The sequence below is a fragment of the Schistocerca gregaria genome, chromosome 4 (assembly GCF_023897955.1).
Source record: "Schistocerca gregaria isolate iqSchGreg1 chromosome 4, iqSchGreg1.2, whole genome shotgun sequence".
Taxonomy (NCBI): Eukaryota; Metazoa; Arthropoda; class Insecta; order Orthoptera; family Acrididae; genus Schistocerca; species Schistocerca gregaria.
Window position 1 is genome coordinate 246,890,206 of NC_064923.1, and position 25,827 is coordinate 246,916,032.

The 25,827-nt window shown below is 37.9% G+C and overlaps 1 protein-coding gene across 5 annotated transcripts in view; it reads left to right on the plus strand.

Moving 5' to 3' along the window:
* LOC126266949 (uncharacterized) overlaps positions 1-25,827 on the plus strand; it is an 83,468-nt gene that overhangs the window by 25,439 nt on the left and 32,202 nt on the right. For all 5 annotated transcript variants that reach the window (XM_049971661.1, XM_049971665.1, XM_049971664.1 and 2 more), the window contains one exon: positions 1,812-1,983. In XM_049971661.1, the coding sequence (XP_049827618.1) occupies positions 1,812-1,983 (172 nt within the window). The remainder of the gene's footprint in view (positions 1-1,811; positions 1,984-25,827) is intronic.

Consider the following 25,827-nt stretch of genomic DNA (forward strand, 5'->3'; position numbering starts at 1 on the left):
GGGAAGCAGTGGTTGGGAAGGGAGTGAGACAGGGGTGTACCCTCTCCCCGATGTTATTCAATCTGTATATTGAGCAAGCAGTAAAGGAAACAAAAGAAAAATTTGGAGTAGGTATTAAAATCCATGGAGAAGAAATAAAAACTTTGAAGTTCGCCGATGACATGTAATTCTGTCAGAGACTGCAAAGGACTTGCAAGAGCAGTTGAACGGAATGGACAGTGTCTTGAAAGGAGGATATAGGATGAAAATCAATTAAAGCAAAACGAGGATAATGGACTGCAGTCGATTTAAATCGGGTGATGCTGAGGGAATTAGACTAGGAAATGAGACACTTAACGTAGTAAAGGAGTTTTGCTATTTGGGGAGAAAAATAACTGATGATGGTCGAAGTAGAGAGGATATAAAATGTAGACTGGCAATAGCATGGAAAGCATTTCTGAAGAAGAGAAATTTGTTAACATCGAGTATTGATTTACGTGTCAGGAAGTCGTTTCTGAAAGTATTTGTATGGAGTGTAGCCATGTATGGAAGTGAAACATGGATGATAAACAGTTTGGACAAGAAGAGAATAGAAGCTCTCAAAATGTGGTGCTACAGAAGAATATTGAAGATTAGGTGGGTAGATCACATAACTAATGAGGAGGTATTGAATAGGGTTTGGGAGAAGAGAAGTTTGTGGCACAACTTGACTAGAAGAAGGGATCAGTTGGTAGGACATGTTCTGAGGCATCAAGGGATCACAAATTTACCATTGGAGGGCAGCATGGAGGGTAAAAATCGTAGAGGGAGACCAAGAGATGAAAACACCAAGCAGATTCAGAAGGATGTAGGCTGCAGTAGGTACTGGGAGATGAAGGAGCTTGCACAGGATAGAGTAGCATGGAGAGCTGCATCAAACCAGTCTCAGGACTGAAGACCACAACAACAACAACAACATTCTAAATCCTGTAGTAGTGTTATTGTATTTGTAAACCAATTTCATGGTTGACTTTAAATTAGCAATGTGGATTAATTGTTTTACTTGGCAAGAAACTGAGTTGTGAATCAAAGTTTATGATGGATTAAAACTGTGCTGTAGAGGAAGTCGATCCCAGGCAGCCTTTTCCATCCATTACTGCCAGCACATACTCCTCTTTTATGCTCCCTAATTCTGAATCAAGGGAAGTTAGTGGATTCCAATGTTTCCTGTCCAATCAGTGTGTTTAGTAGCCGTTGTCGAATATTGTGGCTTAATGAGTGATGGAGCAGTTTTAGTCCATTGTTGGTGCTTCATACAACAATGAAATATCAGTGTGTTTAGTAGCCGCTGTCGAATATTATGGCATAATGAGTGGTGGAGGAGTTTTAGTCCATTATGGGTCATTCTTAGTACTTAAGGCTCAATACATTGAGTGAGACCTACTTCTTTAGACACTTGATTCACACATGGCACAGACAGTGTAGCCTTAGTAAGGAAGCAAGGGTGAGTGGGGGGGCTGCTCCACTGCATTGCTACATTCCCTGTCACCGTTTGTTTGCTAAGTGGATTTTGCTTCCTTGGTCTGTGCACTCCCCTCTGAAATTAGCAAAGAAATGTGGATGCACTACACAATTCTCGTTAAATCTCTTTTACTTTCATTTTCTTTAATGAAAAAGGAAATGCGAGAGCCATTTTTGTGTAATGTTCCACATTGGCTTAAGCTTTGGTTCACTTCTCTCTCTCTCTCTCTCTCTCTCTCTCTCTCTCTCTCTCTCTCTCTCTCTCTTATTTTTTATTTATTTATTATTATTATTATTTTTAAATTTAAGGAATAGCACGTTTTATGTTTCAGATGTTTCTTCCCATGGTGTGCAAACTTCCAGAGACTTGCTGATGCAGAACCTGAAATGCACTACTGATCCCAAATCTCTGATGGAAGTTGTGAAAGTGCATCATTCAATTATGAACAATAAGCATGTCATGCAGGCTCTGAGGTCACTCTTTGAACTGTCAAAATCTGAAAGGTTTGTTTTTATCATTTTGGTTTATCAAAAGCTCCTTTTTTTTTAAATACATTTTCACATTTTCAGTACAATATTTTATGACATACAAAGATTGACATACACATGGAGATTTCTCATCACTGTTTGTCCTACACCAGCTGAGATACAGAATTCTAGTGTTCCCCAGGAGCAAACTTTGGTTTGCAATAGATGTCGTACCTAATAGAATTTGAACATGCAATAACAAACACGCATAACCTAGCCTGATAGAGACCTATCTTGTTTGAAGAGAAATATAGTGAAATATGTGATATAAAACTTCAGACTAATAGGAGCTCAACACATTAATTATCACTCTGATATCTTCAGTTCTGAGACGAAGCAGTAAGGGATAAAGTGAGTTGTAAAATGGTTATAGAGGAGGAGGAGGAAGAAGAAGAAGAAAAATTATTTTAGAGGAGGAGGAGGAGGAGGAAGAAGTAGAAGAAGAAATGGCAAACACAATGGGGAGCAGAGGCATTTATAGATGAGAAGAATAAATAAATAAAAAGATAAAATTCAAATGGAGGAAGGAAAGACCAACATTGCTTCAGTGTAGAAGGGTGTTGGGATAAGGGGGGATATATTAGAGAGTAAATTCTCATCTTCACAGTTTTTTTTAAAGTAACCTTCATAAATGTATTAGTAGTGCTGATTTTCATTTATGAAAATTACCTTCAAACCAGCAGTAACTATTGTTATACTTAAACAAAATTCGTGTTTGTCAGCATTATCCCAATTTATCTAAGGTGTAGATTAGCATATCTTCGAGAGAATAATTGTAAAATAGCAAGAGTACAATTCAAACATCAAATAATACGTCATTTAAGGAATTGTGAATGCACAGAACTATCACAGTTCTTTCTTACATGCAGTAATGACACCAACTTCACGCCCATCTGGAGAATCAGCTTCTTCCTCTGACTTCTACCGGAAACAGGGCCCTCTCTCAGGAACCCTTTTCCGAGTAATCCACAGATAAGAGATGTGACACAAGCCAGGGGCCGCAGGAGCTACAGACATTTTTTATGGCCGGACTACATGCTCTTCATCTATTCCAACACCCACATTGGATAAGTCAGAATTTTCAGTGCCAAAAGTTGTGAAAGTGAAGGAAAAAAGGAAGAAATCTGTGGAGAGGGTTACTCCAGTGACATGGAAATGCCATATTCTGCTGTGCCGTCAGATTCCACATCATTGTTTACTGATGTTTTTCCACCATCGCCAGTGATAAGACAGTTGATCCCGAGATGCGAAGTGTCTTCCTGGCCCCTGCATACTTATTTGAACACTCTGAACATGATGGTACAATGAAACTACCAGAACTACAACAGCTAATTTCCTCTCATTTTGCAATTTATGTTGCTCTCCAAGAAACACACTTCACTGTCGATCATTCCCCAACTCTTCAAGCTTACCATGCTTTATGTCTGAACCGTACTGATCCGTAGAGCTTATCTGGAGAAGTCTGTACATTGCTTCGCATGATTGTCAGCTGTGAGTGGATTCCCCTCCAAATGATATTGGAACCAGTAGCAATACAAACATAGGGTGTATACAATCCGCGAAAAACACAGGAATTTTCTCATCCATGAGAAAACCAGGTAAAACCTGGGAATTTTTCGGAATTTTGGGAATTTATCTTTCAGTTAAATTTTTGTAATTTTGACTTGTAAGAATTTATTCTCTAGCAAAGAATGATACTTCAGCAATAAAATGTAAATGAGAGGAAAAACAATTAAAACTTTAGTGCCAAAGGACATGTGCCATTTACAACAACAAAACATCGTGCACACACAAGTGTCTGCAAACAGCAAAAATATGCCAAAGGCCTTAGGATAGAGACTGCATAATACTTAGTAACAATACTCTGTTTTCTATGAGTGTGATGTCACAACTATTTACATTAGGTTCGTTTGACCAGTTGCCAGCGGGCTCATGAGCATCTGTAGTTGACTCGCATGTGAGCAGTACCTACTCCTGCTTCCTGCTAGCTGGAAGTGTGGCTGTTAGTTGTATAGGCAGCAAGCAGCCAGTTGCTAATGAGAAAAATTTTTCTCACGCGCCCTAGCTACCAGATTCGTGCGTGCGCAGAGTTCTCTGAGTTGTAGTGGGGAGGGGGTTAGTCTCCACTTGACCCCTGTTTGCGGTAAGTGATTTAGCTGTTTCCTCTTTGTTTACAGCTCCCACGTCAAATGAAAACAAAATGGGTTTCTGCAGCTGGGAGCTATCAAATGAATTATAATACATTCATGTAATTACAGAGGGCAAAAATATATTATTAGTTTCATTTTTATGATTTTATTTTATTTCCAAATTTTTAGCAGTCAAACATTAATCGCCTTGCGGAACAATGAAGTTATTTTTGTCAGTTTGCTAAAGATATTTGATTTTGTTAATCTTTCCATTGAGGAAATCAATTGATTTGAAATGAAGTGTTTCATTCCACAGTATTCGCTAGTTACAACTGTTCACTGAATTTAAAGTGCACGTTTTCATCTTCTGCCATGTATGGCATTATGCCATAATAAAGAACTAATTATGAGATAGTAAAGTACTAGTACTCCAAGAAAATTTACATCCCAAAAACCACACTGAAGAGCTTAGTATTAGATGGGACTGGAAAAAACCAACGTGCACTTCAAGCCGAATTATGCCTTTTTGTATGGTTTACGAAATTCTGATGCTTTTGGAGTATCCTCTGATGTCCTGTTTCTTTCATGGCATAATGTAACCTCTCTAAGTGCTTTATACATAAGAACATGCAGGCTTCCTACACCACTGCAGCTGCGCACACTCAGTAATGCCTGTTTTCTGGCGCTCTCTGTCAACTGCTAAATCGAATCTGTTTCTAACAGTCTCGGGATAATATTGCGAACGGTGGTTCAAAAAGCGTTACTTTCAAAGTAAGTTTCTTTTTACTCAAGATGAATTATGTTATGTGTGAAAAAGTGGGATTAATTTCTTGTATCAAGAGCATTTAAAATTGACACTTTGAGGACCAGCCACTTACAAGAATTTCGACCCCAAAAGACCAGACATTTATATCATTATTTTAAATTTACTGGCACATTTGTGTGATGTATAACACATGCAAAATAGATCAATATTACATGTGAAACCTTAGCTGCTCTTGTACCATATTAATCTTCAAGACCAATATTATATGTGAAAGCTTAGCTTTTCTTATAGCTATACTATGTATATTAATGTAAACCATTAACTTTTCCTCTTTGTGTGTTCATGCTACGTAACAGTGATCTTGCTATTGCCTGACTATAGCAAGTGTCCTATGCTCTGAATATCTGCTGTCATCGGCGGGTGAGATCACGTTGCATGAGATATGACTGGCTTACGAAAGGATGTGGCAATCTCAATTCCATCGCTCCGGAAACTAACGTGCTGTGTTTGGTACAGTTCAAATTTATACTTTCAAAATACAAAAATATGCAGCGTATATGTAGCTGCACATCAAAGGTCTTTCCAAAACTTCTCTCCCCCATTTTTTTTTTTTTCCAGGAAGTTCTACGTTAGTGTATAAAATGTTAACCATTCAAAGGAGTGATAAGTTTTACAGTTCCAAAGGAAAAATCTATGGAAAACTACTGCCACTTAGAACGGAAAAGTGTATTTTCGCCGGGAAAACGTATACTTTTTAAACGGGATATCTGCAAAAAATCCGGGAATTTTTTTCACTTGTCCACCTATGCACCCTGAAACACAAACAACCCCAGCTATTACCATTTTTAACATTTATATACCTCCAGGCAGGCCACGTACTTACTTTGAGATGGCCACCATAATCCAACCTCTCCCATGCCTCCCCACCTCTTCTCATACTTCAGGACTTTAATGTGCACCAAAAGCTGTGCAGAAGTAATACTTTACCTGATAGGGGCCTTCTGATTGGCAAGTTTCCTTGTAATCCATCTTCCTAATCTTGCCACCTCCTTGACCATACTCCCACCCACTTCAATGCCTCCCATGGCAATTTTTTGGCTATCAACCTTATGACCTCATTTCCTAATAATGTGGCTTCGCTACAGTGATCACCACATGACGATCTTTGTAACAGTGGCCACTTTCTGCTGATCCGCTTTCTTACGTCCACTCAATGGACCAATTAGCACTTTGGGCTCTTTGAAGAGCCAACACACAGTTGTATACCTCTGCTGCCACTGTCACTCCCCCTCTTCAGATTGCATCGAGGAGGTTTTGGGAGATGTCTCCAACATGGCAACCCACTCAGTTGGAACTGCTATTTTCCTATTCATGTACACCATTTGCTGCTGTGGAGGACTAGAGACATTACAGCAATTGTTTAGGATTGTGGATGGGCCCCATAACATCTCAAGAACACCTTTCACAACACAATCTGCTCTCCTTACTTAAGTGGCTTTGCACTTAAGGTCTCCTATTTAATTAAATGAAGTAAGAAGGGCTCCTGGTGTATCACATTTCCTCCTTATGAACATTTGCTGCCTCATGCTAGGGGTTGGCCAAACTCCATAATCTTCTGGGCTGCTAAAATTAAGCAACTGTTCTGGATCTCTTCCTTTAGGTTGTATTTGTACCAACAATTGATTTTTGCTGAGTGCCATGAAATCCACTTTGCGACAGTGCTGGCATCATCATCTTTTCCAGCTACCTTCAAAACATATAAGTGATCAATTTAAGACATCTCCCTACCCTTAACACCTTCCTCCCCCTCTCTGCGCCTTGCCAAACTACGATGAGCCTTTGATTGGAACTGCTTGAGGCTCTTGGCTTGTCACACGATATGGCCCCAGGCCCTAAGTCTGTTTGTAATCAGATGATCCAATATCTGAATGTTCCTCAAAATCACTATCTACTCAGAGTTTTCAACCATATTAGACTAGAAGGTGTTTTCTCCTCACAATGCCAAGATAGTATCATCATCCCGGTCCTTTAGCCAGAACATCCATTGACAGCTACTGACCAGTTAGTCTCTCCAATGTCCTCTACAAACTGCGTGAAAGGATGGTAGCATTTTGATTATGCTGAGTTCTTGAATCATCGGGTTTTTCTTTCCTTCCCACTAGTGAAGTTTCTGGGAGGGACGACCCACAAGTGACAATTTGGGAAGCAGCAATCCAACAGACTTTTTCTAAACATCAACATTTCATTACACTTGTTTTTGACTTACGTAAAACACCATTTGGAACTGTCACATTTTACTTACCTTCCATGACAGGGACAGTCAAGACTCCCTACTGATTTTTTATCATCAGTTTTTATCCCAGCAGTTGTTTCAGATTTGAGGAGGTACATTGTTCAGCTTCTCATGGTTCCAAGAGAGTGGCTTCTCTCAGGTCCCCATTCTGTGTGTTACACTTTTACCCATTGCCATCAGTAGGCTAATTATCTCCATCGGATTGTTTTCCAGCCCTATGCCATATGTCAAGAACTTCTGCATTTGATATAGCTCCAAATCTGGAGCCTTGGCTAAATGCCAGTTATTGGCACCATCCGAAGGTACCCTCCTCTTCAACTTTTTCCCATGGCTTCAAAAATGAGTCATGCAATTATGTTGTCATATCCCAGTCCATCCTGTCCCAGAACACTACTTGTATGCGTAACTAGTACTTGGATGTTTTTACAAAGTCCTGGTTTTTTGGGGCTCCTCTTTGATAAAAACTCATGCACACTTAAGCAATCACCACATGGCAATTTACCAGTCCAACTTGTCAAATTATTTTCACACACAAGGTGCAATGACCCCCTGGCCCTTGCTCTCAGGTGAGATTATCTGTTGGAATGTACCTTGAAGCCCTCTTCTGTGACCTCCTCTTTGGAATTACTCCCCATGTTTTTTCCATACCTATGCAGATCAAGAATAGAGACCAATCTATTTCAAGGACCTAAAGTTCCAGGCACCCCCACGATCATTAAATGTCTGTTCCTCTCAGTTCTTCAGGATTATCTGAGTGCTACCATCATTTGCACCAATGGTTATAAAACCATGGATAGGATAGGAATAACATTTGTTGTTGGGAACATGCAGTGTTTTTACGATAGAGCCGATAGCCATCGACAGAGTCATAAACTTTATGTATCAGACCTCTCTCAGCCATGTTTTAATTTGTAGTGACTCAATGAGCAGTTTCCAGGCTGTTGATTGATGGTACTCTTGTCATTCTGAGATATCTGCTATTCACGACTTTCTCTCTGATCTTAGTCATACAGCTTGCTAAGTTGTCATTCATTGGGTTCAAGTCATGTGAGTATCTCAGGGGATGAGCTGGCTGACTGTTTGGTGATGCTAGATGCAGATGGAGATGGAACATCTGGTGGGATACAGTGCCTCCTGCTGCATGCTGGTCTGGGTCTGGGGGACCCTCAACCCTACCTCCTTTGCCAGAAACTTAGTCGTCTGTCTGTTACTGTATTTTAATTGCTTTTAGACGGAACTAGTGCACCCCCCCCCCCCCCCCCCCCGCCCCTTTATTCCAGTTTAGGGGTAACAGTTCAATGAATGAGGGGTGTGTTCTCTGATTAATGATTTGAATATAACTGAAATATGACAGGGGTGGGACAACTGTGGGAGGGGTGGCCCCATCACATGGGGACACTTGCCTGATTATTTCTCTCACCTTGTTTTATTATTGCTGGTTCATCTGATGACCATTACATTTTTAGCCTTCTTGCTTTTATTCTTACAAATCTTCTGTGTAGAAGGGATTCTTTACTTTATGACTGTCTTTGCCTTTAATTGGGTTGGTGGTGAGTTGGATGTAGGTGTGATTGATCTCACCACAGATGAGACCTAAGAGTCCCCTCATCTGCTCCGCCCTATGTACTGATCTCACCCATATATTTTACACATCCTTACAGTATTTCTCAGCTCTGGCATGGATATGACGTTTAATATCCCAGTCTTATCACTCTTACATATTTTCAGAAATTGATCAAATTTCTAACTCCATATCCCTCTTGACCAAAGAGTTGAGGACCATACTGTTTAATCCCTTAACCCCCAATCAGCAATTACTGTTGAAGCTTCTTATACATTCCTGATACTTGGCGAGTGCTTTATCTTTTTGTCTTGGCTGAGACAGTTTTGTCACACAAACGAAAAATATCTTGCAAACTTCATTTACAAATAGATTCTAAGGACTTTACTACGTTTCTTATCAGACCTATGATTTTTCTGTGATTTTGGTCATATCTTCTACTCATTTTTTTCTTTTTCCTTCCTCCTGTTATTTGTTTTAATAGTGGACAACAATAATTATTATTTAACATGTGCACATATAAGATGACACTCACACTTCACATAGAACATTTATTTATTGCAATATGTGTTCCATAAATCCATTTTTATGTGGTAACGAATGGATGTGGAATGAGTCAAAACATTTAATTCATTATTACATTTGTTTCCATCAGGACAATAAACAAAGATTTTGAATACAATTTGTAAATAATAATAAAGTAACACAGTCAGTAAGTTCTAATTACACTCTCAAACAGGGGTTAAGATACAATTTTCAGATCTTATCCAAACAGTTTTTTACAGAGTAAAAGTGACCATCATCTTGACTTACAGATCACCAATTAATCTAATTAAAGCAGAAGATATATTGAATCAGAAATACACAATAATACATGGTAAATAATCTTATCTATCTCTGCTATAGAATTCTTCTAGAGAAAGAAACTTTTTTCAAGCAATAACTCCTTTAATTTACTTGTAAATGTTACATTACTACCTCATAGATGTTTAATATTACTTGGAAGTGCATTGAAGATTTTTGTGCTTGTGTATTTTGCACCAGAGACAAATTTTTCAGGTCACAGTGTATATCACATTTCCTTCTTGCATTATGAAGATGGTACGTGCCATTTGTTTCATATTGAGGAGGACTGTGAAGCATGAATGTCATGATTGAAAACAGGTATTGTGAAGTAATGGCTAGTATTATTATTTGCTTTAAAAGGTTATGACATGACATTTTTGGAGGCACTCCACATAAAATTCGGACAACCTTTTTCTGACTCGTCAAAACTTTTTTCGACAGTGGTGAATTGCCCCAGAAGATTATTCCATAACACATAAGTGAATGAAAATAGCCAAAGTAAGCAGATTTTAAGACATTGATGTTTCCAGTTTTGGCGATTATCCAGATGGTTGCTGAACTAAGCCTTTTCAGGGCTTGGTGGATGTGGTGTCCCCAGTTAAGTCTGTTATCTGTATGTATGCCCAAGAATTTCAAACAATCTACCCTCTCTATCTGCTGGTTCCCATTTGCAGTGTTTATCTCGTGCGGGCTTTTGTGACCAGAACGTAAATGAATGTAATTGGTTTCGCTGAAGTTTTTGATAGAGAATTTACTGTGAACTAATTCAGAACATCCTCAGGTAATTGGTTGGCATTTAATTCTACGTCAGAGGATGTCTTACTGCCTCACAATACGTGTCCCTGCAAACACTGTAAAGTTGCTTGCTTTGTTTGAGGACAAAAGTAGGTCATTGATATATATGGAAAGTAACAGGGGACCAAGTACAGAACATTGTGGAACCCCATACTTTACTGTTTCCCAGTTGGACTCTTACCCCTCTTACCAGTGTATTGTTACCATCCAACACTATTTTCAGTTGTCTGCCCTGTAGATAGGATTGCCCATTTGTTCTCGGATTCCATAGTGGTGTGCTTTTTTAAATGTAATCTACGATTGACACAGTCAGAGGTCTTAGACAAAATGCAAAATATATCCACAGGCAATATCTTCTTGTCAAGTCATTCCAAAACATTACCGATAAATGAAAATATAGCTTTGATTGCAGAGATACTTTCTCTAAATCCAAACTGGTTTTTAATAATTATTGCCAAGATTTTTAGATGACTGAGTATCCTGGCATATATTAATTTTTCGAGGACTGTAGAAAATAAAGTCAAAAGAGAGAGAGGATGATGATTTGCAACATCTGAGGCATCAGTGTTTTTGTATAGGGGGTTTACTGTAGCATATTTCATCCTGTCAGGGAAGATACTTTGGAGATGTTGTCAACACCAATTGAATTTTTGCTTTTTAAAGAAATAATGGTTTTTCTTACTTCCTGTACTGTTATAAGAGCTATACCTATTTGCTCTAGAAAATGACTTTTCAGTATTTTTAAGGCCTCTTCAAAGGAATCATTGTGTCCTGTTTTCTCAAGGACACTTAAAAAATTCTCATTAAACATTTTTGTAACAATCTCTTTATTTTGTACTTGTCTACCTTCATTACCGAGAACAATATTTTGGGGCCTACTGGGGAAATATGCACCATTGTCGCTTATTATCACTTCCAATAATGTTATGAGTGTGTTACTAGTGTTATTCATTTTGAAGCATAGATACAAACTTTTTGACTTCTGAAAAGCTCTACTTAGTATTTTACAGTATTTATTTTTATTTATTTATTTTTATTTTTTTGTGATTTAGCTGATTGTAGTTGTCTGAATTTTTTGTGGCAATGTACAGCTCTTGTTTCCTTTTGCCTCACTTGCTGTAGTGTCTGTTCTTGTCACACAACTGAATATTAGTGTTCCAGCAGAGATTGTTCTTGAAAAAACTTGTTCTTCAGCTGAAGTCCCAATAATAAAATTTTGCATGACATAAACATGAAAAATTCTATTCAAGTTTTCTTGATAGTGCAAAATTCATTCAAAAAGACAGCTACAAGTTTCATCAGTGTCTATTGTCACAATAAAAGTGTAATTAAATGTTTCTAACCCTTTTTTAACTAACATATTTTGTATTGTTTACTAGTTAGATAGGCATGATCTAGGCCTAAATTTTCCAAGCTATTAATGTTTAAAAACCTGACCAAACACGTCTTATAACGCAAATTCTCTGTATCAGTACAAAAACAACCACCACCAAACATAAGACCTTTGTGTTGCTTTTTGCTTACACACAGCTAATCTCGTGTCCTTGACAAATTTAAAACATTCTTTAAACTTGACTATTCTTTCAAAACTGACCATGAGTGAGAAATGTAGGAGCTGTTACAGGATATCGAGTAGAGTGATTTGTTGCCAATCTTGTTGGGAATACTTTCACTGGGGGGAGGGGGGGGGGGCATGCAGTGGGGAACGTTGGGAGAACAGAAGAGGCTCTCTCCTGGAACTGCAGAATATGCAGTAGTAACATTTTGATTGGGGAACAGGAAAGAAAAAATCTGTGCACTTCAGGCGCAGTTGGAGGAAGCAAGGAAGGAACTGATAAGGATCAAGGGAGGTAAGGGGGAGGAGTGTGGTTGGGAACTGGCAGCTGGTAGGAGGATTGGAAGAAAGAGAACACGATCTGAATCTACCACTGCCAGAGTTAAGTGGAAGAGAGCCTCAGGTAGAACGAGGAGCACAAAATGTGCAGCACACTTCAACCAAGGCCAAGAAGCCTAGGAATGTACAAAATGTTAGGAAGAAGAAAGTGCTGCTGCTAGGTAGTAGCCATGGGTGAGGTGTAGGCCCTCAGTTACAGGAAAGTTTAGGGGCAGCATACCAGGCCACTACTATCCACAAGCCAAATGCAGGGCTGAGTCATGTGATAGAGGACCTAGGGTCTTTATGTAAGGACTTACAAAAGAGGACCATGTAGTGATAGCGAGTGAGGCAGGAAACAGTTTGCACAGGGATGGGGCATATGACATAGGTGGTGACGTGAACGAGATAGCTTCCCTGACTCATGGCACCAACATACACTTTGTTGAACTGTTCCAGCATCATGATTGACCACACCTTGATGGAACTGCGAGGCAAATCAATGTGGGGTTAGGGATGGCTCTGAGGACAACCAACTTTGCTCATGTTTCTCTGGTGCCCAACAGCACTATCAACAGATGAGGTTTCACTAGGCATGGCCTACACCTAAACAGGACTGGGAAGGGAAGATTGGTACAGCTGATTCATAAAAATATAGGGGGTGGATCTCAGGCCACACATGGTCAAATACCTGTTGTCATAGGTAGGAAAAATAGGTCTTTTTTAGGATAAATCCAGCCAACAGGTTCCCCTACCTAAAGAGTATCTACGGCAGTTTAAAAAATACTAAAACAATCACTCACAAGATAGATTTGAACACTTCAAGTATCACAGATACCAGATGTCACAAAGAATTAAAAAACCATTGGAAAGAGAAACATGGGGCATTTCACAGACTTAACTATCCTCCATCAAAACATGCAATCAATAAAAAGTAAAATACAACTATTAGAAGTTGAGCTCCAATCTTTGAACTGCACAGTAGTTTGTATTACTGAGTATTGGTGTAGAGACATAGGTATCTAACATGTAGTATTATCATTGTATGAAAGCTCAAACTTTTACTGCAGAACTACTCCACTGCAAAGGGTGGAGGATCATGCATTTATATCAGAAAAGGAACACAGTTCAAATCAAGACATGACCTCAGCACAGTAAGTGAAGACAAACACTTAAAATATCAGCTATTAAATTAACATGGCTTGATATCACCAAGAAATTAATCATTTTGTGTGTATAGATCTCCCAGTGGTAGTGTGGACACTTTTTTTCAATAAATTAACAGAAGTTCTAGATAAAGACTCCAGTACAGAGGTCAACATAATTCTGTGTGGGGACATTAACATCAACACTAATATCACCTTCATAAACATCCTTCAAAGTTTTGGCATGTCCATATTGGTCAATAGTGCAGCAAGGTTTACTACAATGACTGCATCAGTAATTGACCATGAGGCCACAAATATGGACAGGGAAAAATGTGATGTAGCTGTAAAAGATCTCGGACTATCAGACCATCTCTGTCAAATAACAACAGTAAAATCAGACATTGAATCATTCCCTAAACTACAAGCCTAAAAATGACATCTATCAGAAATCAAAATAAAAGAAAAATTAAGCTGGGATGAATTGTATAAGGAAACCAATGTGATTATGAAATTTTCTAAATTCTCCATGTTGTTTAAACTGAACTTGGAAAAGGCATTTCCAAAATTATGCATGTCTGTATCAACATCTCACAAAAACAGATGGATAACAGCAGGTATTAAGAAGTCCTCCCAAACACTAAAACAACTCAGTTCCATGAAAAAGATTCACAATGATCCAGAATTCTTAAATTTCTATTATAGATACAGAAAGATCTACAGGAAGGTGTTGATTGCTGCAAAAAAGTCATGTAATGACAAAATAATATATAATGTGGAGAATAGAAGCAAAACAGTCTGGGATGTTATCAAAAAGGAAACCAGGAGAGGCAAACAAACACAGAATAACATAATGCTAAGGGAGAGGGATAAGGTAATAAATGATCCACAACACTTAGCAGACTATGTAAACCAGCATTTTTCAAGTATTACAGAGAAGTTACAGCAAAAATTCCCCAAAACAAATATGTTGTTGTTGTTGTCTTCAGTCCTGAGACTGGTTTGATGCAGCTCTCCATGCTACTCTATCCTGTGCAAGCTGCTTCATCTCCCAGTACCTACTGCAACCTACATCCTTCTGAATCTGCTTAGTGTATTCATCTTTTGGTCTCCCTCTACGATTTTTACCCTCCACGCTGCCCTCCAATGCTAAATTTGTGATCCCTTGATGCCTCAGAACATGTCCTACCAACCGATCCCTTCTTCTAGTCAAGTTGTGCCACAAACTTCTCTTCTCCCCAATCCTATTCAATACTTCCTCATTAGTTACGTGATGTACCCATCTAATCTTCAGCATTCTTCTGTAGCACCACATTTTGAAAGCTTCTATTTTCTTCTTGTCCAAAATAGTTATCGTGCATGTTTCGCTTCCATACATTGCTACACTCCAAACAAATACTTTCAGAAACGACTTCCTGATACATAAATCTATATTCGATGTTAACAAATTTCTCTTCTTCAGAAACGCTTTCCTTGCCATTGCCAGTCTACATTTTATATCCTCTCTACTTCGACCATCATCAGTTATTTTGCTTCCTAAATAGCAAAACTCCTTTACTACTTTAAGTGTCTCATTTCCTAATCTAATCCCCCTCAGCATCACCCGATTTAATTTTACTACATTCCATTATCCTCGTTTTGCTTTTGTTGATGTTCATCCTATATCCTCCTTTCAAGACACTGTCCATTCCGTTCAACTGCTCTTCCAAATCCTTTGCTGTCTCTGACAGAATTACAATGTCATCGGTGAACCTCAACGTTTTTATTTCTTCTCCATGGATTTTAATACCTACTCCAAATTTTTCTTTTGTTTCCTTTACTGCTTGCTCAATATACAGATTGAATAACATCGGGGAGAGGCTACAACCCTGTCTCACTCCTTTCCCAACCACTGCTTCCCTATCATGCCCCTCGACTCTAATAACTGCCATCTGGTTTCTGTACAAATTGTAAATAGCCTTTCGATCCCTGTATTTTACCCCTGCCAACTTTAGAATTGGAAAGAGAGTATTCCAGTCAACATTGTCAAAAGCTTTCTCTAAGTCTACAAATGCTAGAAACGTAGGTTTGCCTTTTCTTAATCTTTCTTCTAAGATAGTCGTAAGGTCAGTATTGCCTCACGTGTTACAACATTTCTACGGAATCCAAACTGATCCTCCCCGAGGTCCGCAACTACCAGTTTTTCCATTCGTCTGTAAAGAATTCGTGTTAGTATTTTGCAGCTGTGACTTATTAAACTGATAGTTCGGTAATTTTCACATCTGTCAGCACCTGCTTTCTTTGGGATTGAAATTATTATATTCTTCTTGAAGTCTGAGGGTGTTTCACCTGTCTCATACATCTTGCTCACCAGCTGGTAGAATTTTGTCATGACTGGCTCTCCCAAGGCCGTCAGTAGTTCTAATGGAATGTTGTCTACTCCGGGGGCCTTGTTTCGACTCAGGTCTTTCAGTGCTCTGTCAAACTCTTCGCGCAGTATCTTACCTCCCATTTCGTCTTCATCTACATCCTCTTCCATTTCCATAATATTGTCCTCAAGTACATCGCCCTTGTATAAACCTTCTATATACTTCTTCCACCTTTCTGCCTTCCCTTCTTTGCTTAGAACTGGGTTGCCATCTGAGCTCTTGATATTCATACACGTGGTTCTCTTCTCTCCAAAGGTCTCTTTAATTTTCCTGTAGGCAGTATCTATCTTACCCCTAGTGAGATAAGCTTCTACATCCTTACATTTGTCCTCTAGCCATCCCTGCTTAGCCATTTTGCACTTCCTGTCGATCTCATTGTTGAGACGTTTGTATTCGTTTTTGCCTGCTTCATTTACTGCATTTTTATATTTTCTCCTTTCATCAATTAAATTCAATATTTCTTCTGTTACCCAAGGATTTCTAGCAGCCCTCGTCTTTTTACCTACTTTATCCTCTGCTGCCTTCACTACTTCATCCCTCAGAGCTACCCATTCTTCTTCTACTGTGTTTCTTTCCCCCATTGCTGTCAATTGTTCCCTTATGCTCTCCTTGAAACTCTGTACAACCTCTGGTTCTTTCAGCTTATCCAGATCCCATGTCCTTAAATTCCCACCTTTTTGCAGTTACTTCAGTTTTAACCTACATGTCATAACCAATAGATTGTGGTCAGAATCCACATCTGCCCTTGGAAATGTCCTACAATTTAAAACCTGATTCCTAAATCTCTGTCTTACCATTATATAATCTATCTGATACCTTTTAGTATCTCCAGGATTCTTCCATGTATAAAACCTTCTTTTATGATTCTTGAACCAAGTGTTAGCTATGATTAAGTTATGCTCTGTGCAAAATTCTACCAGACGGCTGCCTCTTTCATTTCTTAGCCCCAATCCATAATCACCTACTATGTTTCCTTCTCTCCCTTTTCCTACTGACGAATTCCAGTCACCCATGACTATTAAATTTTCGTCTCCCTTCACTACCTGAATAATTTCTTTTATCTCATCATACATTTCATCAATTTCTTCATCATCTGCAGAGCTATATGGCATATAAACTTGTACTACTGTAGTAGATGTGGGCTTCGTAACTATCTTGGCCACAATAATGCGTTCACTATGCTGTTTGTAGTAGCTTACCCACACTCCAATTTTTTTATTCATTATTAAACCTACTCCTGCATTACCCCTACTTGATTTTGTATTTATAACCCTGTATTCACCTGACCAAAAGTCTTGTTCCTCCTGCCACCGAACTTCACTAATTCCCACTATATCTAACTTTAACCTATCCATTTCCATTTTTAAATTTTCTAACCTACCTGCCCGATTAAGGGATCTGACATTCCACGCTCCGATCCGTAGAATGCCATTTTTCTTTCTCCTGATAACGACGTCCTCCTGAGTAGTCCCCGCCCGGAGATCCAAATGGGGGACTATTTTACCTCCGGAATATTTTACCCAAGAGGACGTCATCATCATTTAATCATACAGTAAAGTTGCATGTCCTCGGGAAAAATTACGGCTGTAGTTTCCCCTTGCTTTCAGCCGTTCGCAGTACCAGCACAGCAAGGCTGTTTTGGTTATTGTTACAAGGCCAGATCAGTCAATCATCCAGACTGTTGCCCCTGCAACTACTGAAAAGGCTGCTGCCCCTCTTCAGGAACCACACGTTTGTCTGGCCTCTCAACAGATACCCCTCCGTTGTGGTTGCACCTACGGTATGGCCATCTGTATCGCTGAGGCACGCAAGCCTCCCAACCAACGGCAAGGTCCATGGTTCATGGGGGGGGAACAAATATAACACCTGTAAATAATGTTGCACTAAATACAATGATGTTACTTCCAACCACAGAGAATGACGTCAATAAAACTGTTCAAAAACTAAAAAATATAAAGTCAGTAGGCTTAGATGAAGTACCAATGTATGTACTGAAACAGTGCATAGGGATTGTACAAGGCCCCTTATCAAATAGAATAAATAAATCCTTCACATCAGGGACAGTTCCAGAGCAGCTGAAAAAGGCAAAAGTTATACCATTGCTTAAAAAAGGTAGTGCAGAAGACATAGAAAATTACTGGCCCATTTCCCTGCTGCTAGCATTCTCAAAAATAATAGAAGCAATTATGAAAGACAGTTTAATGAATTATGTGAATAAATACAATCTTTTAAGTGAATCACAGTTTGGTTTTCGAAGTGGCAAAAATATGGAATCAACCTTAGTAGAATTCACAAAAGTTGTACTTGATGCTCTTGATAAAGATAAGTGTGTCAGAGACATATTTTTGGATCTTTCTAAGGCATTTTATACAACCAACCACAAGATTCTATTAAATAAATTAGAAGTGTTAGGAATAAGGCGGGTAGCCAATAACTGGTTTCGATCATACCTAGCAGATAGAGAAGAAAGAGTAGAGATAACGCATACTTCAAGTAGATGTAAACATTTAATAAAACATTTATCAGTACCAAAATAAATTAATATAGGGGTTCCGCAAGGTAGCGTGTTAGGACCAATACTATTCCTGATATACATAAATGACTTGCTCAGTGGTGTTACTCATGGTGAAAAAATTCTCTTTGCTGCTGACAGCAATATTATAGTCACTAAGGAAACAAGATAACTCTTTGCTGAGAAAGCAAATGAAACTCTGAAGGAAGTTTATGATTGGTCAATAAGCAATAAAGTGACATTGAATATAAATAAAACTAATACCATGAATTTCAGTTTGAAGAGGAAAAATGACAATGTTAAATTAAATGTAGATGGAACCTTTATAGATTGTGTAACAAGTGCAGAATTTCTAGGAATGAATATTGATTCTCAGTTGAAGTGGTGTGAACACACAAAGGTACTTGCAAACAGAATGTCATCAGCATGTTATGCCCCTAGAATCCTATCATCAGTGTGTAATATGCAGTGTATTTTAGTTACATATTATTCATATGTACGCTCAATTCTTAGCTATGACATTCTTTTTTGGGAAAAAATGCACAAAATATGAACACAGTTTTCAAACTCCAGAAAAGAGCCATAAGAATAATAACCAAAAATACTAGTCCAGTGAATACATTTACCGGTCAGTTGTACACATCAAAAATAACATTGGTAATTACTGCACAAACAGCTCTGTCCATGACCATGCAACAAGAGATAGACTCAACTTACATTTACCAAGAAAAAAATAAACATAAAACTCAAAACAGCATTTTCTACCAATGATTAAAACTATACAATAAATTACCAAAAGAGATTAAAGAAATAGCAAAAATACACTTATTTAAAAAGGCAGCTAAAAAGTACCTGTTATGCAATATGTTTTATACATTGAAGGATTACTTAGGTAAAACAGAGTAGGGGTTTGATAAAAAAATGTTATACAAATAAATAATAATAATGATGATGATTATAAAACATCCAACATTCCACATAACACCTTCACTTTTTTTTTCTTCCCCTTTCTAGAAACACTCTCCTCTCAAGCTGTGCATAGCACAGTACTAACACCTCTTCCTCCCTCTGAGCTCAACATCTTACTCATTTTGGAGGGTTGCTGACTCAGTTTTTCAGTATAGCAAATGGGAAGTTGCAGTACAGAAAATGGTCCAGAGATCACCAGTGTGTGTGTGTGTGTGTGTGTGTGTGTGTGTGTGAGAAGTGCGTGAAGTGTTACGAAACGGTGTGTGTATAAGTGTGTGCATTGACTGATAGTGAGATATGAGTGAACAGTGTGGCATTACATTATTTAATAAGTTATTTGTAAAAAAAAAGTATTGTATACCGGGAGTATAATCTAATGACTGTCTCTAACTAGAAGTCTATAAATATATGTGTATACGAATTAGCTTATTTTAAATTGGTCTAAACTTCTAAATAGTTTGACATGTCCTATACCCTTCTAAAAAGAAATCTACGGACGAATAAAGCTGCTGCTACTGCTGCTACTACTACTACTACTACTACTACTACTACTACTACTATTACTATTACTAATTATCAGTGCCACTTCACTACTGAAAAGATTATTCTTGGAATTAGCATTTTCTAAATTGTCACAGGTCTCCAGTCTGTGGCTTGGATATGTGATGTAAAAGTCTGGATATTTTCTACATTAATTGTCCTAGCTATTTTCCAGTTGGTGCCACTGTCATTCTCGCAGATACTTGCACTATTGATAGTGAGTCTTTGCCTGTTGTGCTCAGAGAGACCATTCAAGACTTGCCTGGTTGTTGTATCATCTATTTTAGTCTGGGCTATAAATATATTATTGATCATTGTGCTTGTACATGAAGTTATTCTAGTAGGGATGCTAACTGCAGAAGCAAGATTATATGTAGTCATCAGATTTTCTAGTTCTAGTCTGTCTCTGCAATTTGTTAGAAAGTTTAAATTTCCCCAAGCACTATCACATCTCTTTCATGTTTGAATAATTATATTAGGAGAGCATCTAAATTGTTCAAAAAGAGATTAAATTTCCCTGAAGGTGCTCTGTACACTGTAACTACTGATATATGAGAGTTATTCAAAGACAATTTATAACACTTCCGTCTGCTACTGCTATACCATAACCTTAAAGCTTGAAGCAGGTTATGAAATAAAATTATCTTGTCAAAGCAATTATGGTATAAAGCAACAGAGCAGTGTTACCCTCTGAGTGGAATTTTGTTATGTTGACCGTGTAGTACCTACCAGAGGTGGCTTAGTCAGAATTACGTAAATATTTGAACAGTAATAAACAAAATTTTGCCTATGTGCACTGTTCAACGGATAAAGAAAACGGTCGCCAGCCTAACTAGGCAAGAGAATGATTAACATTATCGTTCCAGAATATAGTTATTAATAACGTTAATGGATAAACACAACCTATACTTTGTCACACGCGAGTGCAGTGAACTCTTGACACATACACATGTTTACTGTAAAATTAAAACTAACAGTTAGAGCAGCACAAACTATTTACAAAATTATAACAGATACCGAAACACACTATTACTTTCAGGGCTTACACAAACTGAATGGTCGTTATAACGTTATTATTACTATTCACTGCAGAATCATTAAATGGATATAGGTTAAGTTTCTCTCAGTTAATTAATTTACTATTTAAAATGAAAGTTAATTGGGATCCACTAACAGGTTGCTTCTCACTATCATTTGAATAAAGAAATAATGTTTTTCATAATTAGTGGTCTTCCCATTACTTGTTACCTAGCATTAACACAATCGGCAAACTGTGGATCCTGTTATATTAATAATATGCATTTCCAATACACAAGAGAGAAAAACACTTAGCAAACATGAGTATATAACGTTACACACTGCAGTTTTCCATTTTTACTACTTTGAGAGTAAAATTAACATATATGTAAGATACTGACTCACCTTCTGCGATTTACAACAGGCAGTAATGTGATCATTTACTAAGCAAAACTTTATAAGCCTCAGTCTTACGAACTCTTAATTTGAAGTTGGCAACAATACATTAATAAGCAGTTTTATTAGGAAAATTACTTTCAGCAAGTATTATTAACTTTTAATTTTCTTTTTACTATGTTCAAGAGGCATTAATTAGCTAAAACAATGGGCTTTAATGTTATTTCAGTAGGGACACTCGGAAATCACTTTAGTTCAAACGGAGAGGAACCTGAGAGGTGTTATGATAAGGAAAAAATCAAGGTAGGGACACAAATTCAGTTATAAGTTACCTTATATTTGTGCACACTAAAACATCCGATGAGCTGATCCTTCACTGTACATTATTATAGCATTCTGATACAGTGATTGCGCAATGTGGTGGCAACTGCATGTTGGTAGATGGATTTGCAGGTAGAATTGCTGGACTCTGTCATTTCTTGGTGGCGATGATAGATACAAATTCCAGAATAGTTCCAGCTATTTATCCATCCATCCGAGGCATTGGAAATTAGCAGAAAAAAACCTCTCTCGGAACCAGCACAATATGCAACTATTACATGGCAGTGCACAGTTTGGTGGCTCGTCCCCGACTGGTGGCTCGTCCCCGACTGGTGGCTCGCCCCCGACTGGTGGCTCGCCCCCAACTGGTTCTCAGTTCCACCTTTTCTACTTAGACCAACCACAATTTGCGCGCGCTAACACAGTTCCATTCCTGAGGGGAACCACAGCACCTTTTACATACAAACTAACTAAGAACCCTAAGTGAGGATCAGCAGTTTACATAACAGCAAACAAATGCATTGAATGAAACAGAACATTTGCACATATTGACATTCCTGCAAAAAATTACTCACACAGAAATTACAATTATATACAGTAAGTTTTGTTCCCTCCAAATGGGACAAAGAATTTAAATGACAGATATGCTACACTGCATAGAATCATATCATGACATCGAAGTTCTTACAAAGAAAGGAGTATACAATTCTGTGTTATCTATTCAATCAAAAACATTTACAGAAGCTTAATGATGTAATATTAAATTAAACAAAAACCAAAATAAATCATTGGAGTGTTAGAGCTTTGGTGTTACAAATTCTAAGGCACATGCTTCAAAATGTTGTTCTAAACAATAATTCTCCACATCAATTGTTCTTCATGTGACACTGTTTTTATCATAAATGACAATACCACCTCTTTCTTTACACTTTCTACAAAATGATGTAGCTAAGTAATAATTATTTGTCACAAGTTTTTCTGTACCAGAATCAGTATCGTGCTCACTAAAGCACAGAACATCGGCATAATCTATACCACGTGGCTCATGGACATTGATTAAGTAGTAGTTTCAGTTGAAGGTCTGGACATGGTATTTTTGACTACCGATTTCTCCAGTTTGGTCTGTTTCCACACACTGAGTGATTGAGAAGAAACACTTTTACCTTGTTTATTCACCTGCCCGTTGTCCTCTGAGCGTGCCTATACCGAGTCCTACAATTATCTCGTGTAGTGGTACGCTCTTTGTTCAAGCAGAGTGTGCTGGGTTCACATTGTTCCTTGCAGTTGCAATAATGTCATAGCTTATAGTGGCGAAATGATTTTTCCCATACCAGTTGAGGTGAAGGCCATGAGTGGTGTAAAGTTCTCTACCAAATTTGTGAGCTTCAATCCTATGATTATTCACAGAACTGCTGCAGATTTCTGCATAATGTATATTTGGAGCTATTACTGCCTTGTTTACACACAAGGATTGTATTAAGTCATGCCTGTGTCGAATGTCAAACACAATTACATTAGAATGCTTCAGGAGGTATAGAGCTGTTCTTAATTCATTAGCGGCATGCAAAACCTCTTTGTGTGCAACATCATTTGAATCAACATAGATCACAACGTAGGGTGGTTATCTTTTGAGACGTATCTGTTACTGTTGATAGTACTTGGTTGATGCGAGCACCTGCTTTGATATAACCTATGGCACGTACCTCTTTGTTCAAATTTTTTATTTTGTGGGAAACACCTCTAAGAAGACTATCACCCAGTAAAAACACTTTTCTTCCAGTGGCATTTGTTGTGTTAGTTAAATTTTTCAGCTTCTCGAGCATTGGAAAAATGTTGTTCTTTTTTTTTTTTTTTAAGTGCCAATTTTGACTGGAGGGGAAGCACAGGTTGTTTAATTTTTGCAACCTTTTTCTCTTGGTCTATGATTTGATGGTTTTCTGGTAAATTACTTTGATGCAGCACAAGAGAATTTATACGCTATGATCTGTGCAGCCAGCAGCATGCATTGGTGTAATGGTATTATTAACATTATCTTCGGCCGTTGTGTAAACTATTTCTTTATTACACCCGCTTTTGGCCTGATTTCCAGTCTTTAGTATATTATGTTCACTTTCAGTATTTCTTAGCCTGTCAGTTAACACTCTGTTCTCTTCAATTGATCTGCACACAATTTCTTGCAGTGAGTTAATAGTTTCAACGAGTTTGGATTTGTCAGGGTGCACATCACACATTACACACTTTGTACTGAATGGTTTCTCACTGTAGTTTACGTAGCACAAGATTTGGAAGTTTGCAGAGCACTACTGCTGTATTTCTTTTTACCTTTGACGCCTGATATGTATGAGAATTCACAAAAACTAGATGTACAACTTCATTTAACTCTTTACTCATCCCCATCTTGAACTGTTGTTACCATTGTGCAAAACAAATGAAAGTTTTTCCAATTTTGCAGCTGTACCTATCCTTCAGGGCATCCCATCAAATAATATCATATGATTTTTTAAATTTTCATCAAGACATGCCCAATAGTTGTGCGCTCCACGTATATTGTTCTTAATATTATATTTTTACCACATATTGAAACTTAATTTTTTTAATCAGTCTTATAATTATGTGGTTTGGGTATATTCTTCTTCATCTTCTTCTTCTTTTTCCCGTCCTTTATAAACATCTGGGATTAAAGCACCTTGTGCTTGGATGGGAGCTGTGCTTAATTCCAAGGACAAACTCCATTTCCGCCAGTATAGTAAACCCTCAAGACAGTTTTTGAGAAAGTGTAAAACAAGCAATATATTCAAGAAATAAAACACTCAAAGAACAAAGCAAAAACAATTTGAACATTATTTACAAGAAACAAACAAGAATAGTGATCCAAATTCAATTTAGCTCCTAGAAAATAGCTCCAGCAAAAATGGTGATGCATTGAAATCATTGACCTCCAAATCCAGTTATTACTTTTTCACAGTGGGTGCAAACATTGCACCTACTAATAAAGAACCAGACGTGGGTGCATTACACTTACTTCTCCAGTCACTTCATTCACTGCCATTAGACATTATTTTAAAAAATGAAATTCCTAAGGAGATTACAGAATTTGTCAGATCACAAAAAATAGTAAATCTTTTGGTTATAGTGTACCCAGCAGAGTATTAACATCTGTTGCAGACTTGGTAGGACTACCTTCCAGCTGTCTTTGCAATCAGTGAATCACTGCACATTTCCTAACACTAAAGTATGATGTAGTAGCAGTTATTTATAACACTGGAGATAGGCAAACCACCTCTAATTACTGATCTATTTCATTCTTTCCAGTCTTTTCAGAAATGTTTGAGAAAATGGCCTATGACAGAACACTATCACATTTGACTAAGAAGAACTTGTTAACTGCATCTTAGTTTCAAATTCAGATAGGACTCTCCACAGAGAAAGCAATACAAGGTGTTACAAATAAAGTCCTGGCAGTAATAAACAAAAATAATTATTGTGTTGGTATTGTCAAGGTCTTTGTGTGCTTACAAAATTGTACTTTTCAAAGTAAAATGTGTTGCTAATGGCATCCCTCTTGCATTAATGGAATCTCATCCTTGTAAGGGGAAGCAGAGGGGTGTCACTGACAGTCTGTGTTATAGATGGGAAACTGCTCTCAGAATGGTGGGGTGGGAGAGAGGGGGCAGGTTTTCTTAACAGACACGGCTCAAATGACAGCTGAACATGTCTGCTACAAACAGTTTCACTGAAACTTGTGTTATATGGTTTCAAATGATCAAAGTGACCTGCTAGCACCAGAAGTAGATAGGAATAGTCATATCTATGTGTAAAGTCACATGGGCTCAAGCTATACTCGAGAAATTCTGCTCATCTGTTTTGCCTTTGGAAGTCTCTCTCATTGTGTTTCCCTAAAGGTAAGAGTGTCCAATTATATTGTATAATTTCACTCCTTGTTGTCTAATGGGATTATCAGGGGCATTTCACCTAAAATAAGTACTGTTTATTCAGCAGAAGTGTGAGTAAGAATATTGTACTAAGTGTATAACCACAAATTTCATAGAGGTTTTTATGCGGTCACATTCACTTCCCAGTTCATTTATTCCAGAATGATTTTTTTTCCTCCAATAATAAAAATCAGTTTCGGTTGAACTGAGAGCTACACAATTACAATACAAGACACGAGAATATTTTTTGTGTTACTTTGGCTCCTTCTCTATGGTTCAGATTGGATCTAATTGCACAAGGGTATTCACATGCTCCC